Raw genomic sequence first — 14312 nt, forward strand, 5'->3', positions numbered from 1 at the left:
ATGTCACTTGTAATGTGGGGTCACCATGCAGGCTTGATTGTCCCCAGCGCAGACCCTGTGTTGACTCCGTGTTGAACCAACACTGCTCCTGTCACTCAGAGCAGGCAGCACTCCCTCCTCTAGTGGTGTAGTGCAGCCCCAGTTCAGGCGCTGCTGTGGAATGTTCCATCTGGAAGGGTTCCTCGGTGATAGTCTGTAGGTGGAGGAAGTGGTTTCTGGTTTCCGAGTTCAGTGAGACTCGGCGGGCAGAGCAGAGCCTGTCCACCTGGGAGTGGTCCCACAGGGTTCCCTGCCAGGTCTCCAGTGGTGCCATGGCACTTCTGCTGAGCAGCGTGGATTCCGTTTTGCACAACTGGTCGCAAAGACCACCTTTATTTTTGTTTTAGGAGATGTTTTCGTTTCGTTTTTGGAGGGGGCGGCATCTACTAATAAACCATCTTTTATTTCCTAAGACTGAGTTTTGAGTTTTTAGAAATCAAGTTACACATGGGCAAACTCGCCGTGACAATGTCTTGAATGCAGGGTGTTTCCAGATGTTCTGGAGGACCTGGGATAATCTTTAAGAAGACACCAGTCTCTTAGCTCTGCGTTTCTTTGATTTATTTCACAACAGGAACTCTTTTTTTTTTTTTTTTTTTTTTTTTTTTTTTTTTTTTTTTTTGGTTTTTCGAGACAGGGTTTCTCTGTGTAGCTTTGCGCCTTTCCTGGAACTCACTCGGTAGTCCAGGCTGGCCTCGAACTCACAGAGATCCGCCTGGCTCTGCCTCCCGAGTGCTGGGATTAAAGGCGTGCGCCACCACCGCCCGGCCTCACAACAGGAACTCTTAAACCCTTTGAGAGTTCTAGACTCAGCCTGGGCAAGTCCCCTTTTAGATGAATTCTCAGTGAGCAATGATGCCCAGGGTCACTGAATCAAAACAACATCCCCCATAGCTCCCTGGGGTCTTGAGGAAGCTGCCACCTGTAGGCTTTACCCATTGCTTCTAGCCAAAACCTCGTGTTCAGTCATTGACTGTCACCTTCTTCAGAACGCATCATTTGATTCACAAGACCATAGATAAGTGTCTAGCTCTGTAGTGTCATGCACACCTTAAAGTGTGTAGTACAGAGGCTACAGAAATGGCCCGTTGGTTAAGAGCACTTGCTACTCTGTGCAGAGAACCCAGGTTCAGTTCCCAGCATCCACACGATGGCTCATAATCCCCTGTAACTCCAGTTCCAGGGAATCCAATGCTCTTTCGGGCTCCACCAACACCAGGCATGCCCATGGTGCTCATATATATGTGTAGACAAGCATTCCTACACATGAAAATATTTAAGTATAGATCCTGAAAATGTAAAAAGCTAAGGCAGATGCATCATGAGTTCCAGGCCGGCCTGAGCTACTTGTCTTAAAAGGCCCGGTACTGGCCGGGCGGTGGTGGCGCACGCCTTTAATTCCAGCACTTGGGAGGCAGAGCCAGGCAGATCTCTGTGAGTTCGAGGCCAGCCTGGGCTACCAAGTGAGTTCCAGGACAGGCGCAAAGCTACACAGAGAAACCCTGTCTCGAAAAACCAAAAAAAAAAAAAAGGCCCGGTACACTTGTTTTTGAAAAATAGTTAAGCTTTCTTTCTGAAGGAGGCTTCTTTTATAATCAGCGTTCAGACTTTCAGCTCTGCTTGCTATTCAAGCTCCTGGGTCTCCTGTTCTCATTGATTGAGTGGTGGGATAACTATCAGGAGTCTACCGTAACCATCATTTCTAACTCTGAAAGGATTTTTTCAGGCTGTGAAATGGCTCAGTAGATAAAAGCCCTTGTTGCCAAGCCTGGCCACCTGAGTTTAATCCTCAGAACCCACATAAAGGTGGATGGAGAGAGCCGACTCCACAGAATTGTCCTCTGACCGCCACGTGCGCCATGGCTCGTGTGCCACCACACACACCTTACATACTAAGTAGATAAGCATTCCTAAAATTAGTAATTTTGTATTAGGTATGGTGTTCCACACCTGCATTCCAAGCAGTTGTGACGTCGAAGCAGGAATTTCAGGAGTTCAAGGTCATGCTCTGCTACAAATCAGGTTCTACTCAGGCCTGGTCTACCTGATAGATGTCCTGTCTCCGTTAAAAATAATAATAATTAATTAAATCAACATAATTTTTCCAGCTAAAATAGTTGATTTTGTAATTTCTTCATTTCCATAATTTTTATCAGTTTTTTTCTTTTTGTTATAGTTTTACTTGGTGTGCGTGTGTGCACGTGCAAGCACAGTACACACGTAGAAGTCAAGGAACCAAGGGCCTTTACCGAGTGAGCATTTGGCTGGCCCTGGTTTGGGTTTGGTTGGGATGGGGTTTTTTTTGAGACATTCTCATGTGTCCCTGGCTGGCCTCCAGCCAGCAGATCTGAACTCCTGGTTCTCCTGCCTCTGCCCCTCAAGGGCTGGGATTGCAGGCGGCTGTTCTTGTTTCTGCTTTGGTTTGGCTTGGTTTTGCTCATGGTACTAGAGATTTTGCCTAGGGCCTCAAGAATTCCAGGCGAGTGCTTTGCCACTGAGCTATCCTGACCCCCACAAACAAATTTTGATCAACATAAAAATGCATTTCTGCTTCCCAGCTTTTAGCACAAGAGCGGTGGACTGAACTAACCATGGCTGTGGCATTGTTGAAATACATGCAGCAGGAGCAGCTTTCTTGTTCACGGAATGGAGTCATTCCGTCTGGGCTTGAGTGCCACGGTCCAGTGGGGCACAGAACGGGCTCCCAGCTTCCTGGAACTCCTCTGTTCGCTGCACCTCAAAGGAACAGGACTGTAGAAACATCTTTTCCCTGAGTTTGGAAACACTGTTAGCAGACAGCTTATGAAGAGGCCAAAATCAAGAGTGAGGGACTGTAAGGCCAAGAGGTCTAGGTGGGGTGTGGGGACATGTTTACCCGATGGTCATGGAGGATCCAGGCCATGTGACGGAGCACGTGCCTTAGGGGCTGTAAATCGAGGGTAGTGTAGCCTCAGGCTCCTTTCCCGAGGTGGAGCAGAGCTCACTGCTACTCACCTGCTCCAGCTTCCCCGGGGCTGTTTTCTCAGCATTTTCCTCTTTGGAAGCAATAAATGTATGCTGTTTCCTTTCCTTTTCATTGGCACACCCCAGTCATTTCCAGTAGGAGAGCTGCCCAGAGACTTCTTCACACATACAGTCGTCACCTAGCTAGTGGGAAGTCGGCCTTACTCTTGGGGAAACAAAAGCTTGGATCTGAAGACCTAACAAGAAACTTGTGATTTGTTATCTTGCAGGTCTCCAGAGTTCTCGAAGTAACCCTTCCATCCAAGCCACACTCAATAAGATTTCGCTGTCCTCATCCCTCAATAGCCACCCACAGACATCTGTGGCCGGTGCATCTGCTCTTCACCCGTCACTCAGACCCTTCTCCCTTAGCAACCCGTCTCTTTCCACCACAAGCCTGAGCGGCCCCTCTCGGCGCAGGCAGCCTCCAGTGAGCCCGCTCACGCTCTCTCCTGGCCCTGAAGTACATCAAGGTTTCAGCAGACAGCTCTCTTCAAGCAGCCCACTGAACCCGTATCCTGCCTCCCAGGTGAAGACGACTTTAGAACTGCCTCCATTCAACAGGCTGAGCAGGAGATGATGGCTTTTCCTTCTCTGGGCCATTTGGGCCTGGTCCGTTGTTATTACACTGCGCATCCCTGAGACTGCAATATACTCACTTCTGTCTTATTCCTAAACTAAGTAGCAGAGGTGTGCGTGAGTCAGGATGCATTAACGATTTTCTAATAGCCATCTTGTGATATTTATTGCCCTTAAGCAAATACTAAAGAATCTGTAGTCATTAACTCGTGACGTTGGGGCTGGGGGAAGAGGTGGGGTGTGAAAGATGAAAGGCAATTCAGGGAAACCAGGTTAAAATCACAAACTGTGCACAGAAACTCAATCATTGACCTAGTAACTCCCGCAAGCCCCAGAGAAAAGCCCTGAACACTGGGTGTCCTGGCACTTGCGTGGTGCATTAACCCTCTTGCTCTTCCTGTGACCCGCCTGAGAAGCATTCCTCTTGTTCATTTTGTGAACTACTAGCTATGAGGAGGGTGACAGCGCTCTAAAAGGAGTCTGCTTAGAAGGAGGCCTGTTTGGGGGTCACCGCCACTACAGGAGTAGAGAGGTGTCACACTGGGTTTTCTGACTGTTTTTATTCTCAACTCTTAGGGCGTTCCTCCTTCTCATAATCACTGGTAAATATATTTTGGCCCATTTACCACACCCTAGATACATTACAGCATCATTAACTACTCACTGCTTCATGTAAATGAGTAACGGTTTGCAAAGAGGAGTTGGTAGAACACAAGGGAAGAAGTTACATGATCTGGTATTAGTCACTCTGCCAGTTACTGGGCATGGGATGCTGGGAGTGGGAGCCGTTTCTTCCGGGGAAGATGAGACAGCATTTGGGAATTTTTAAAAATGTTTAATTTTTTTAAATGCTGTGGATTGCTGGGTGGTGTTGGTGTACACCTTTAATCCCAGTACTCGGGAAGCAGAGGCAGGTGGATCTCTGTGAGTTCGAGGCCAGCCTGGTCTACAGAGTAAGATCCAGGACAGCCAGAGCTATACAGAGAAACCCTGCTTCGGACTCTCTTCCCTCAAAAATGGTATTGGATTCCTTTTAGTTTTTCTTTGTGAGATTATTTTATGAGCTATAAAAGTGATCTTGCTTTCTAGCTACATTTTAAGGGTAGAGAACATGGACTCTCTAATAATTTTATTTATTATTTAATTTTTAGGCTTAAAAAAAATCTTCCTCATGCATGTAGTTTCAAAAGACAAATAGTTCTGAAGGGCTTGTCTTCCCTAACCATTAACCACAGGTTTCACTGCCCGGAGTTGGCTGTTTCCAGCCCTGTTAGTTAATCTCTTCGCTATAAACATGTTATTTCATGCTTACTTTCTTCTCGGTTTTTGCTGTTAAGCATTATCTAAAGACATCCTGCCATCCAAGATTGGGATCTAGCTTTCTTTCAACACTCCCACAGCCCCTTTCACACACCTTACTCAGTCTGCTCCTTTATTATCATTTCAGTTAGAACAATATGTGGTGTCTGTGTAGTCAGACTTGACCCCCATAGTACACGATGAAATAACAAAGTGATCGTTTGGTTTGCTCCCAGATGTCAATGTCCTGCCCTTCGTTGTTGCTGATCCGGCTTTCTAGCTGTGTGTTGCTAATTCAGGCCCAAACTCTGGTACTGGAATAATCTTACCACATTTCAAAACAGATCTTCTGTAAAACTTGGGGGAAAGAGCACAGGTGCCTTGCATGACTATAAAATGCCTTCCATTTAGTTAATCGTTGGGCTAGATAGAGAACTCTAAGTTGAGATACTTCCCTGTGGGACTTTAGAGGTATTGACTGATCTCCTCCAGACTTGGAATGGCATCTCCTTCATGCCTCTGGAGGCATCTAGGATAGTCCTTCTGTCTCCAGTATTGTGAAACTTTGAGATAATGTGGCTTGGCATGAGGCTGGAGGTTCGCTGAGTTTCTTTTGTCTGGAAACTTATGTCCATCGTTTCTGGGAATTTTAATTATTTCCTCAGTGACATTTCTCTTGATTTTTCTCCATTCCCTCTGGAATTCCTGTTGAACAAATGCTGAACATCATGAAATTTTTCTCTAATGCCCATATTTCTTCTCTTACTTCTCATTCATTCATTTTTCCTTCTTATATTTATTTGTTTATTTATTTATTTTTAGTTTTTTGAGACAGGGTTTCTCTGTGTAGCCCTGGCTGTCCTGGAACTCTCTCTGTAGACCAGGCTGGTCTCAGAGATGTGCCTCCCTCTGCCTCACAAGTACTGGGCTTAAAGGTGTGCACTACCACACCAGGCCAAGGTAAGCCTTTCTTAGATGGCCTAAATGTTACCATAGTAAATTTATTTTCTCCCTTACTTCTTCCTTTCCATGTTCCTGGTCTGTGTCAGTTTGGGCTCTGATGATCATGCCAGTACTCTGCCCACCTGGAAATGAGGTGCTCTGACAGTCCTTGGTTCTCCCCTCCCATTTAAGAACAAGACACTGCATTGCTGACAGGCACCTGTGGGAGTAGGAGCTTGCTGAGGGACATACCTCATGACAGAACCGTCTCTCATTTCTGTGGGGAGCTCTGTCAGAGGCTCTAGTACTTCTCTCTAGAGAAGTCGCAGCCTGGTCTAAAGTCCTTGAGCAACACTACACAGTTTGACACTTGGGTTTGTGTCTGGAGAGCAGTTTCTGGGAGGCAAGTCGGAGGTAGATAGCTCACCTGTGGCATGCGGAGACCTTACTTTACTCTCTGCAGAACCAGCCTCCCCTGCCCTGGCCAGCATCAGGGAGGGCAGCTAGTCACCCCTCACAGAAACTCTGGCCAGACCCGCCTGGGTTCACGTCGGCCCCTGCTCCCTACTGTCCCCAAGCCTGGAGCTCTCAAGGGAGAGGGTCACATGACTCAGATCTGCTCTGGGTTTTCTCTGATGACAACTTAACTCGTGGCCTTCTCGGTTCTGCTGTCTCTCAGATTGGGTGGCCATTTTCTTTTCCGGTTACCTTCTCCTCCCTTTGGCGGTGTTCACGGTTGGGGTACTGTGTGTTGGTGTCCACTGTTGGTAGTGTTGGGTTAGTGTCTTGCTTTAGTTTAGATGGTAGCGCAGATAGGTACCTTTTCAGTCTTCCATCTCTCCAGCAGCTGTGGCTTCAACAGCAAGCAAGACATTATAGTCACTGAGAAAACAGAGGAAATTGCCTGTATTCTTGTTCGTTTAAACAATAGAAATGTCACTGATAGGAAATGCTTTCAGGGGCATAAAACTGAGATGTGCTTCAGAGGAGCAGAGGCAGGCCCTCTCAGCATGTCAGGGAGCTCAGGCGCTCCACTTTTCTCCACTCTCCTAAGCCGAAGAAGGACCTTATTACTGGGAAGCTAATGCGTCACTTGGTTTATTTCACAGATGGTTTCCTCAGAGCAAAGCCCGCTTTCCTTCCTGCCCACAGAAACTCAAGCCCAAGTGTCTCCACCGCCCCCTTACCCCACACCCCAGGAGCTGCCTCAGCCGCTCCTGCAGCAGCCCCATGCCCAGGAGCCCCCTGCCCACCAGCCCCAGGCAGCCTCCTCCCTGCCACAGTCGGACTTCCAGCTCCTCGCTGCCCAGGTAAGGCCCTGGGGACATGGTGAGGTGGGGCGCTTACTTCACCCTGAACCAACTCCAACTCTAGTGACCTCCTTATTTCCCAAAGGGCTCATCTCTGACCAACTTCTTCCCAGATGTGGGCTTTGACCAACAGCCCCTGAGGTCCAACCCTGCCTTTCCTCAACAGGTAAGGACCACTCCTGCCCGCCTTTCCCGAGGTGTAAAATGCACCACCAAGGCTGTTCTGTGTAGAGCCTTCGGTCTAAGAGACGAGGCTCCCTTCTGTTTCAGTTGTGTCCCGTGGCCAGGAGAGCCTTGCGTCCTTCCTCTTCCTCAGTCCTGGTGAGGCTGCCTCATGCCGTGTGTGGGGTCAGGTCTCAGCAGAGGGACTGTTTGAACAGTGGTGGATTTTGAAAGCACTCTCGTCACAGGGTTAGAGAGAGAGTTTAATCAATAAAGCACAGGACTTGAGTTTCACCCCTGAAACCTACATTTAAAAAGGAAGTAGATGGCAGGTGTAGTGGTGCACACTGTTGACCCCAGCATTTGGGAGGTAGAGGGAGGCGGATTTCTGGGAGTTTTCGGTCAACTTTGTGTACATAGACGTTCCAGACCAACCAGGGCTACATAATGAGATCCCCTTTTAAAAGCGGGGAGGGGAGACTGAGGGACGGCTCAACAGATAAGAGGAGGCGCTGCTCTTGTAGAGGACCCAGGTTTGGGTCCCAGCACCCAAAACAGCTTACAGCCATCTGTAATTCCAGTTCCAGGACATCCAATGCCCTCTTCTGGCCTCCTCAGACACCAGGCATGCATGTAGTGCACAAAATATATGGAGGCAAACACACATAAAAATAAATCTTTTAAAAACAAAAGAGAAAAGAAAGAAATTCTTGGTGTGATTGTACATACTTGTAATCCTGTCAACTGGAAAGGCAAGGACAGATGCATCTCTAGGGCTTTCTGGCTAGCTAGTCAAGTTTAGCTGATGAGTTCCAGGCCAGTGAGAGACCCTGTCTTAAATTCAAAAGGTGGATGGCATTGTGGAATAGCACCCAAGGTACACACAATACACATGTACATATACACCTACAGGGATCATGGCTAACTGAACATTCACACACATGTGCATATCTACACACAAGGGTCCATAGCTGACTAATGAACATTGACACACACACGTGCATATCTACACACAAGGGTCCATAGCTGACTAATGAACATTGACACACACACGTGCATATCTACACACAAGGGTCCATAGCAGCTGACTAATGAACATTGACACACACGTGTGCATATCTACACACAAGGGTCCATAGCAGCTGACTAATGAACATTGACACACACACGTGTGCATATCTACACACAAGGGTCCATAGATGACTAATGAACATTGACACACACACACGTGCATATCTACACACAAGGGTCCATAGATGACTAATGAACCTTGACACACACACATGTGCATATCTACACACAAGGGCCCGTATCAGCTAACTGATAAGCTGCTTTGCTGGGGAGTCTGGAAGACAAGGAGGCGTACCCCTGGCTGCACTAGCAGTTAGAAAGCAGCGTAGCGCGGTGTCTGGACTGGTGCAATGCCCAGCTCAGTGCATGACCTTTTAGAAAAACTTGGCTCAGGACTGGGGTGGAAGTTCCTTCCCCAGGGTATTTTCATTCAGCCACTTTCTTTTGCTTTTGTGTTTTTAGTAGTATTTAGTAAAGATAGGCCAGGCCCCAGGATCGATTAAAAAGAGAAGGGAGGGTTGACCCACCTCCAGAACTTAATAATAGTAACGTAAATAAAGCTAGCTATAGCCAAGTACCTGTACTGAGTCCTTGTGGCAGTCCTCACCTCTCTGGCGTTCTGTTGCTGTTACTGTTTTGGATTTTGTGGTGCTTGCCCTCAGACCCAGGGTCTCACACATGCCAGGCAAGCCCTGTGGCACCCAGCTGCGCCTACCTCACTTTTATGAAGAGCCCTATCAGGCTAGGTGAGGACCAGCACTTCCCTCAAAAGTGTTGGAGCTCTTACTTTTGAGATTTTTTTTTTTAAATAGTCTAGAAAATGAATTTCAGCAAAGATTCCTAAATCAGACCCTATTTCTCAGTAGGCCTCAGAGGCTTTGTCTAGAGAGGTGCTGGCCAGGTGTGAAGGGAAGGTTTTCACTCTCTTACTTACCCAGAAGCCAGAGCGCCCACTGTTCCTTGAGCACACAGGGACCTCTGATGGGCTCCCACACGTCTCGGTGAGGCTGAGGAGCAGGAATATCTGAGACTCAAAGAGAATCTGAAACTGTGGCCACTGGTGTCTCCTGGGGTCATGTAGCAGGAGTGTATGGGCAGAGAAAAGCCATCCACACTGTGGTCCTCACTGACCTCCTGATACCCAGGGAGGGCTCTGCCTGTGTTATCACACACACAGCCTTCCGGGATCCTAGGCAGGGGGAGTGTGGGGCAGTGTGGGGCACGCTGCATGTGTTCACACACACCTCGGAAGCAGAGTGCTTGCCCACTGTGGCTTTGATGCTTCCAGGTGCCCTTGGTGCAGCAGAGTCCCCGAGAGCCACACGACTCTTTCCACTTGAGACCAAACCCGTATCCCAACTGTGGGAACTTCCCACACAGCATCCTGACAGGTGAGTGCGGCCACCCCTCAGCTTCCTGTTGGTCTCCTCTCAGTGTGCTGACCTCCGAAAGATAGTATAGATCATACCGCATTCTGTAAATGAAACAACCCCCCGACTCTATCAGACTTGAAGATGCGGGTGGCCAGCCGTAGAGACGGAGGCAGGCAGTGAGGAAAGTCCTGCTGGTCAACACATTTCTGAAATAGTTGGTCTCGGGTGACTAAAAACCGTTCAGAAGGGGGGGGGGGGGCACTACAAAAAACCAAAGACTTAGTTGGACACGGCAGCGCATGTCTGTAATTCAAGCCCTTGGGAAGCTGAGACAGGAGGGTTCCTTGAATTTGAGGCCAACCTAGACTACAGACAGAAGGAGACCCTGTCCAAAAGAAAAATGCTGATTCCAGGGGTGAGAGCTGTGGGCCTGGGAGTGGTCAGTAGATGATGCTCGCTGGCCTGTCTGGGAAGATGGCAGGATAGGGGGCTGTCACTCTTAAAAGCCTCAGTCCTCCTGTCTCTGAATTTCCTCTCTGTTCCTTTCAGAAGACACAAGCACCAGCCTGTTCAAAGGCCTTAGTGGGGGGCTGTCGGGCATGCCCGAGGTCAGCCTGGACATGGACACTCCCTTTCCATTGGAAGAGGAGCTGCAGATCGAACCGTTGAGCCTGGATGGACTCAGCATGTTAAGTGACTCTAACATGGGCCTGCTGGACCCCTCTGTGGAGGAGACGTTTCGAGCTGACCGGCTCTGAGCTAAATACAGTGAGCAGGGGACTGAAACGGCCAGAACGGAGGCTAGAACGGAGCCAGCAAACACCCTGACATCAGCCATCCGCATGGAGGGAGCCATGCTGTCCAGGCTCTCCACGCCGTCCTAGCTCAGATGTCATGGCTTTTCTCGACACAGCTGCAGCCTGCCTCTGCGGCCTGTGGCCCCCGTTGTACTGCTTGCAAGCCAGCTACTTGGGAGCTTCTGACGACTGGGAAGCTGCCGTGTCACCCTCTAGTCTTTCTGTTGGCCGTCTAGTCCGTGTGTCCACGTAGACAGTGCTGTGTGACAGGTAGCCTCCATAGCATCAGATCCCAGTCAGCACTGGAGATGAGACCCAGCGTAGGAGTCCTGGGGAGGCCACAGGCCTGCGGAGTTGGTGCAGCGTCACACAACGGTACCAGAGCACCATGATGCCTTTCTATCTGCCCACCAAGGCCGGGCACCCTCCAGCTGGTGAATATTCTGGGCCTAGCCATTGCTCTGCCCGCTGGCGTAATGAAAACGAAGAAGCCTAACCGCCCGTCCCAGACAAACGGAGTTCGCTTTGCCTTCTCCCGGCCTGTGACCTCTCTTCTGCTGCTCCCCTGAGCTTGGACCTTCTCCTCCAGACAGGAGGAGAGGGAGACGCACTTGCTGGCTGAAGGAAAGTTCCCTGGAAATAGAGTCTCAAGAGGCAGTGCTCCTTCTGGGAGGCTGTGGGTGTGTCCTGCAAAAGATGTCCTCCAGCCTAGGCCGGCCACCCTGCAGCCCCACCGGCTGGAGCTGCTGGGACTCCTGTCAGTGCAGAGCAGCTGAACTGCCCTTTCCTTCCCCAGCGTCCTCTGTTGAATCGATCCCATGAGACTGTAAGCTCCGAGAGGGCAGAAACTGTGCCTTGTTCCTTCTTGAACCCCTAGTGCCTACCAGTGCCTGGTAGAAGTGAGTGCTGTGTGACTGGGTGTGGCGCCCAGCCGTGGATGAGTGAATGAGAATGCCGTGTGGTGGGCAGTCCGAGCTGCAGCCATCTCTGGTCCTTGCTTAAGCTCGGCGCTCCCCTTCTCATCCTGGTGCCTTGATTCATACTCACTTGAGTATGCCTTAACACGCGAGATGACCACATCGGTCACTAGGCTCTGTACCCATCCTCCTTGGGATTGTGTCCCTCACAGCTAGGTGGGAATCATCCAGAATGGCTGAGCACACCAAAGCCCCTAAGTGCAGGAGACCTGGGATCTTCACTAGGCCCCCACAGCAAAATCTTCCTACTCAGATCCATGTTTTGTTCTAAATTGACTAAAATGGAGGTACATACTTTGAGGTTAGGAAACAAGTTTCTAGTGAATGAGGCCTGACTCCTGGGGCTCTGGCTATTCATTAACACCATGTCACACAGTAATTGGACCAGCTTCTACCACCACTGCCTCCAGCCCTGAGGGGGTCAAATGGTGCTGCCACATAGCATGCAGGGGAGGAGCCAGGCATGAGGAGATGGGGGAGGGGAAGACACCCCAAAGGGGAGTCTTTGCTTGACAGCTGCTACCCTTCCTGAGGCTCGATGACTGGATGGCTGTTTCCACCCGGGCAGGCAAGGATGAAGGAGAAAGAAGCTGCCACATCTCTGCCTGTGGCAAGAGGAGCCCTCAGACAGGCAGCTGCTCTGCACCTCTCCTCACCATGACTGCATCGACTCTTCCCAGGCCTTCCCTGTGACCCTTCAAACAGCCCTGATGGTGCCATACCCCTCCTTCCTCTAGTACCCAAGAATTTCGTGTTCCCTTTTACCTCAGTCTCTGCTGTTGAATTGGGAAACCAAATTAGATCCTGTCTACCCGATTCCACCCCCGGAAGATGCCACTGGCCTCTGCTTGTGAGCCCTGTTTCCAGTGGAACTCTCATATGCTTTGTGCCTGAGATCCCAGACAGAGGGACTCTAGTCACTGCACTCCTCATGCACTCTTCATGCTGGCCGGCACCCCACCGTGCCACCGAAGCCAGCTCCTCCGTCAGGGGCCCCTGAAATCAGATCTCAGCCTTCAGGCAGGGATGATGGCAGAGTTTAGAGAAAGGGGGGTCCCAGCTCAGTCTGTTCCCTGTATCGTGCCTTATCCGTGAGACCATTGCATCGGGGGAAGACTGCGCTGTAATAGGAGACCCCAAGACCCATACCCTGAGTTGCCCTGCCCCTGGGGTATTTTCCAGCCGATGGGGAAGTAGATAAAAAGACAATGCAGTGTAGCACTGAAAGAAATCTGCTGTTAGGCCCACCAGCCTGATCTTTCCATGGGAGACGCTTTAAGCCACTGGACAGCCCACCTTGTCTAGGCGGTATCGGGGATGCCAGGAGACAGTGTCGCATACCCCAGCCATGTAAGCCTGCACTCGATGCTGCTGCCTTTGGGACAAGCCTGTCTTAGGCCTCAGCGTTGCAGTGGCTACAGGCTTCCCCAAACCCCCTTTTCAATGTCTAACTTCGTCACACCAGCTGTACTCGGTTTTTCCTGCTGTGTAGTGGTCGTGGGTTCTAGGATGTGAGTGTGAGGAGAAAGGTTTTGATCCTGTCAAAGATCGGTTCTCCTTTGCCCTGCTCCCTTCTCCTAAGTCTACTGTATCCTCTGAGCTGAAAAGTGGTGTATTCATGCTCATGCACGTATCTGTGCACGTATCTGAAGACGTTTCCTGTTCGCTCTCTCCAGGGCTCTTCTGATTTATGCACAGATGGTTCCCAGCATTGCCACCCAGCAGCTAATCAGACTTCCTGCCAGCGTCCCAGCTCCCGGCCCTTTGTTAAGCAATATTGAAAGATTGGACTTTGTATAAAGTAGCTTCCAAGTTTTATAATGCATCATTTTACATCTTTCGTAATTAAAAGCAGCACAGTATGGTTGTATCTGCTGTCCGCGTTTCTCTCCGACCTTGGGTGCAACGGCTTGGTGGGAAGCTTGGCTGGCAGTCCCTGAATTCTGAGTTTGTCTGACTGAGTCCTTCCCCGGTTCACCTACTGAGCTCTCTCATTACATATGCAAGATACACAGTCCCTTTGAAACTGGGTGACAAGGACAGGGTCCCCTGGATGGTTCTGTCTTCTGCCTCCTCCTGCCTCCACTGAAGGCCCCACCCGCTCTTACCCCGGCTGCTCTGTCCAGGACCAGCCTTGACCCCTCTTCCTTCAGAGGCACACTCCCTCAGCTACACTGAGCACTTGTCTTAGGGGTGACTCCTGAGATCTTCCTCAGAAATCTTACTCTGGCCAGTACCTTCAGAGCCCTCCATCTCAGCTCTGGTCCACACATACCTTGTTCTTGGACCCACCATGAATTCTGCCCTTCTCTCAGCATGCTTGGCCTCTTCGGGCTCCTTTTCCCTCCTTCCCGACTTGGTCCCCAGGTTTAGTAGCCTCCAGGATGCCCTCAGGGAGCTCCTTCGCTCTGGCTCCCCACACTTGGCCTTTGACCTTCAGAAACTCAGCAAGCCCACCCTTCCGGCTCTCCGAGTCTTCTGCCCTCCTCGGGCCCTCAGTAGGCCTGGTGGAGCCTCACTTCCCCTCGTCCGGCCACCCCAAGCAGTCAGCACCAGCTCTGTCGCTGCTCCCCATCTCATCCCTCTCCCCTGAGCTTGCCCAGATCTCTCACTGCCTTGTCCCCCTTCTCCCGACGCCTCTGCCGAACCCGAGTTTCATTTTTCATGTGTCCTTGCTCTGCTGTTCCTCTAAGAACTGCACCCCCCCCCCCCCCCCCCCCCCCCCCGCCCAGCCTGTGTGTCTGTCTCGGTCTCCCTCCT

The 14312-nt window shown here is 50.3% G+C and overlaps 1 protein-coding gene across 2 annotated transcripts in view; it reads left to right on the plus strand.

Annotated features, from left to right (window-relative positions):
- The window catches only part of Crtc3 (CREB regulated transcription coactivator 3), a 111535-nt gene extending 98113 nt beyond the window's left edge, over positions 1 to 13422 (plus strand). For both annotated transcript variants that reach the window (XM_052760866.1, XM_052760865.1), the window contains exons 11-15: positions 3273 to 3571; positions 6972 to 7172; positions 7258 to 7338; positions 9694 to 9796; positions 10328 to 13422. In XM_052760866.1, coding sequence (XP_052616826.1) covers positions 3273 to 3571; positions 6972 to 7172; positions 7258 to 7338; positions 9694 to 9796; positions 10328 to 10536 — 893 coding nt within the window. In that variant the 3' untranslated portion in view covers positions 10537 to 13422. The remainder of the gene's footprint in view (positions 1 to 3272; positions 3572 to 6971; positions 7173 to 7257; positions 7339 to 9693; positions 9797 to 10327) is intronic.
- Positions 13423 to 14312: the final 890 nt, after the last annotated feature.

The sequence above is a fragment of the Peromyscus californicus genome, unplaced genomic scaffold (assembly GCF_007827085.1).
Source record: "Peromyscus californicus insignis strain IS unplaced genomic scaffold, ASM782708v3 Scaffold_4__1_contigs__length_199733344, whole genome shotgun sequence".
In the NCBI taxonomy this organism is placed as follows: Eukaryota; Metazoa; Chordata; class Mammalia; order Rodentia; family Cricetidae; genus Peromyscus; species Peromyscus californicus.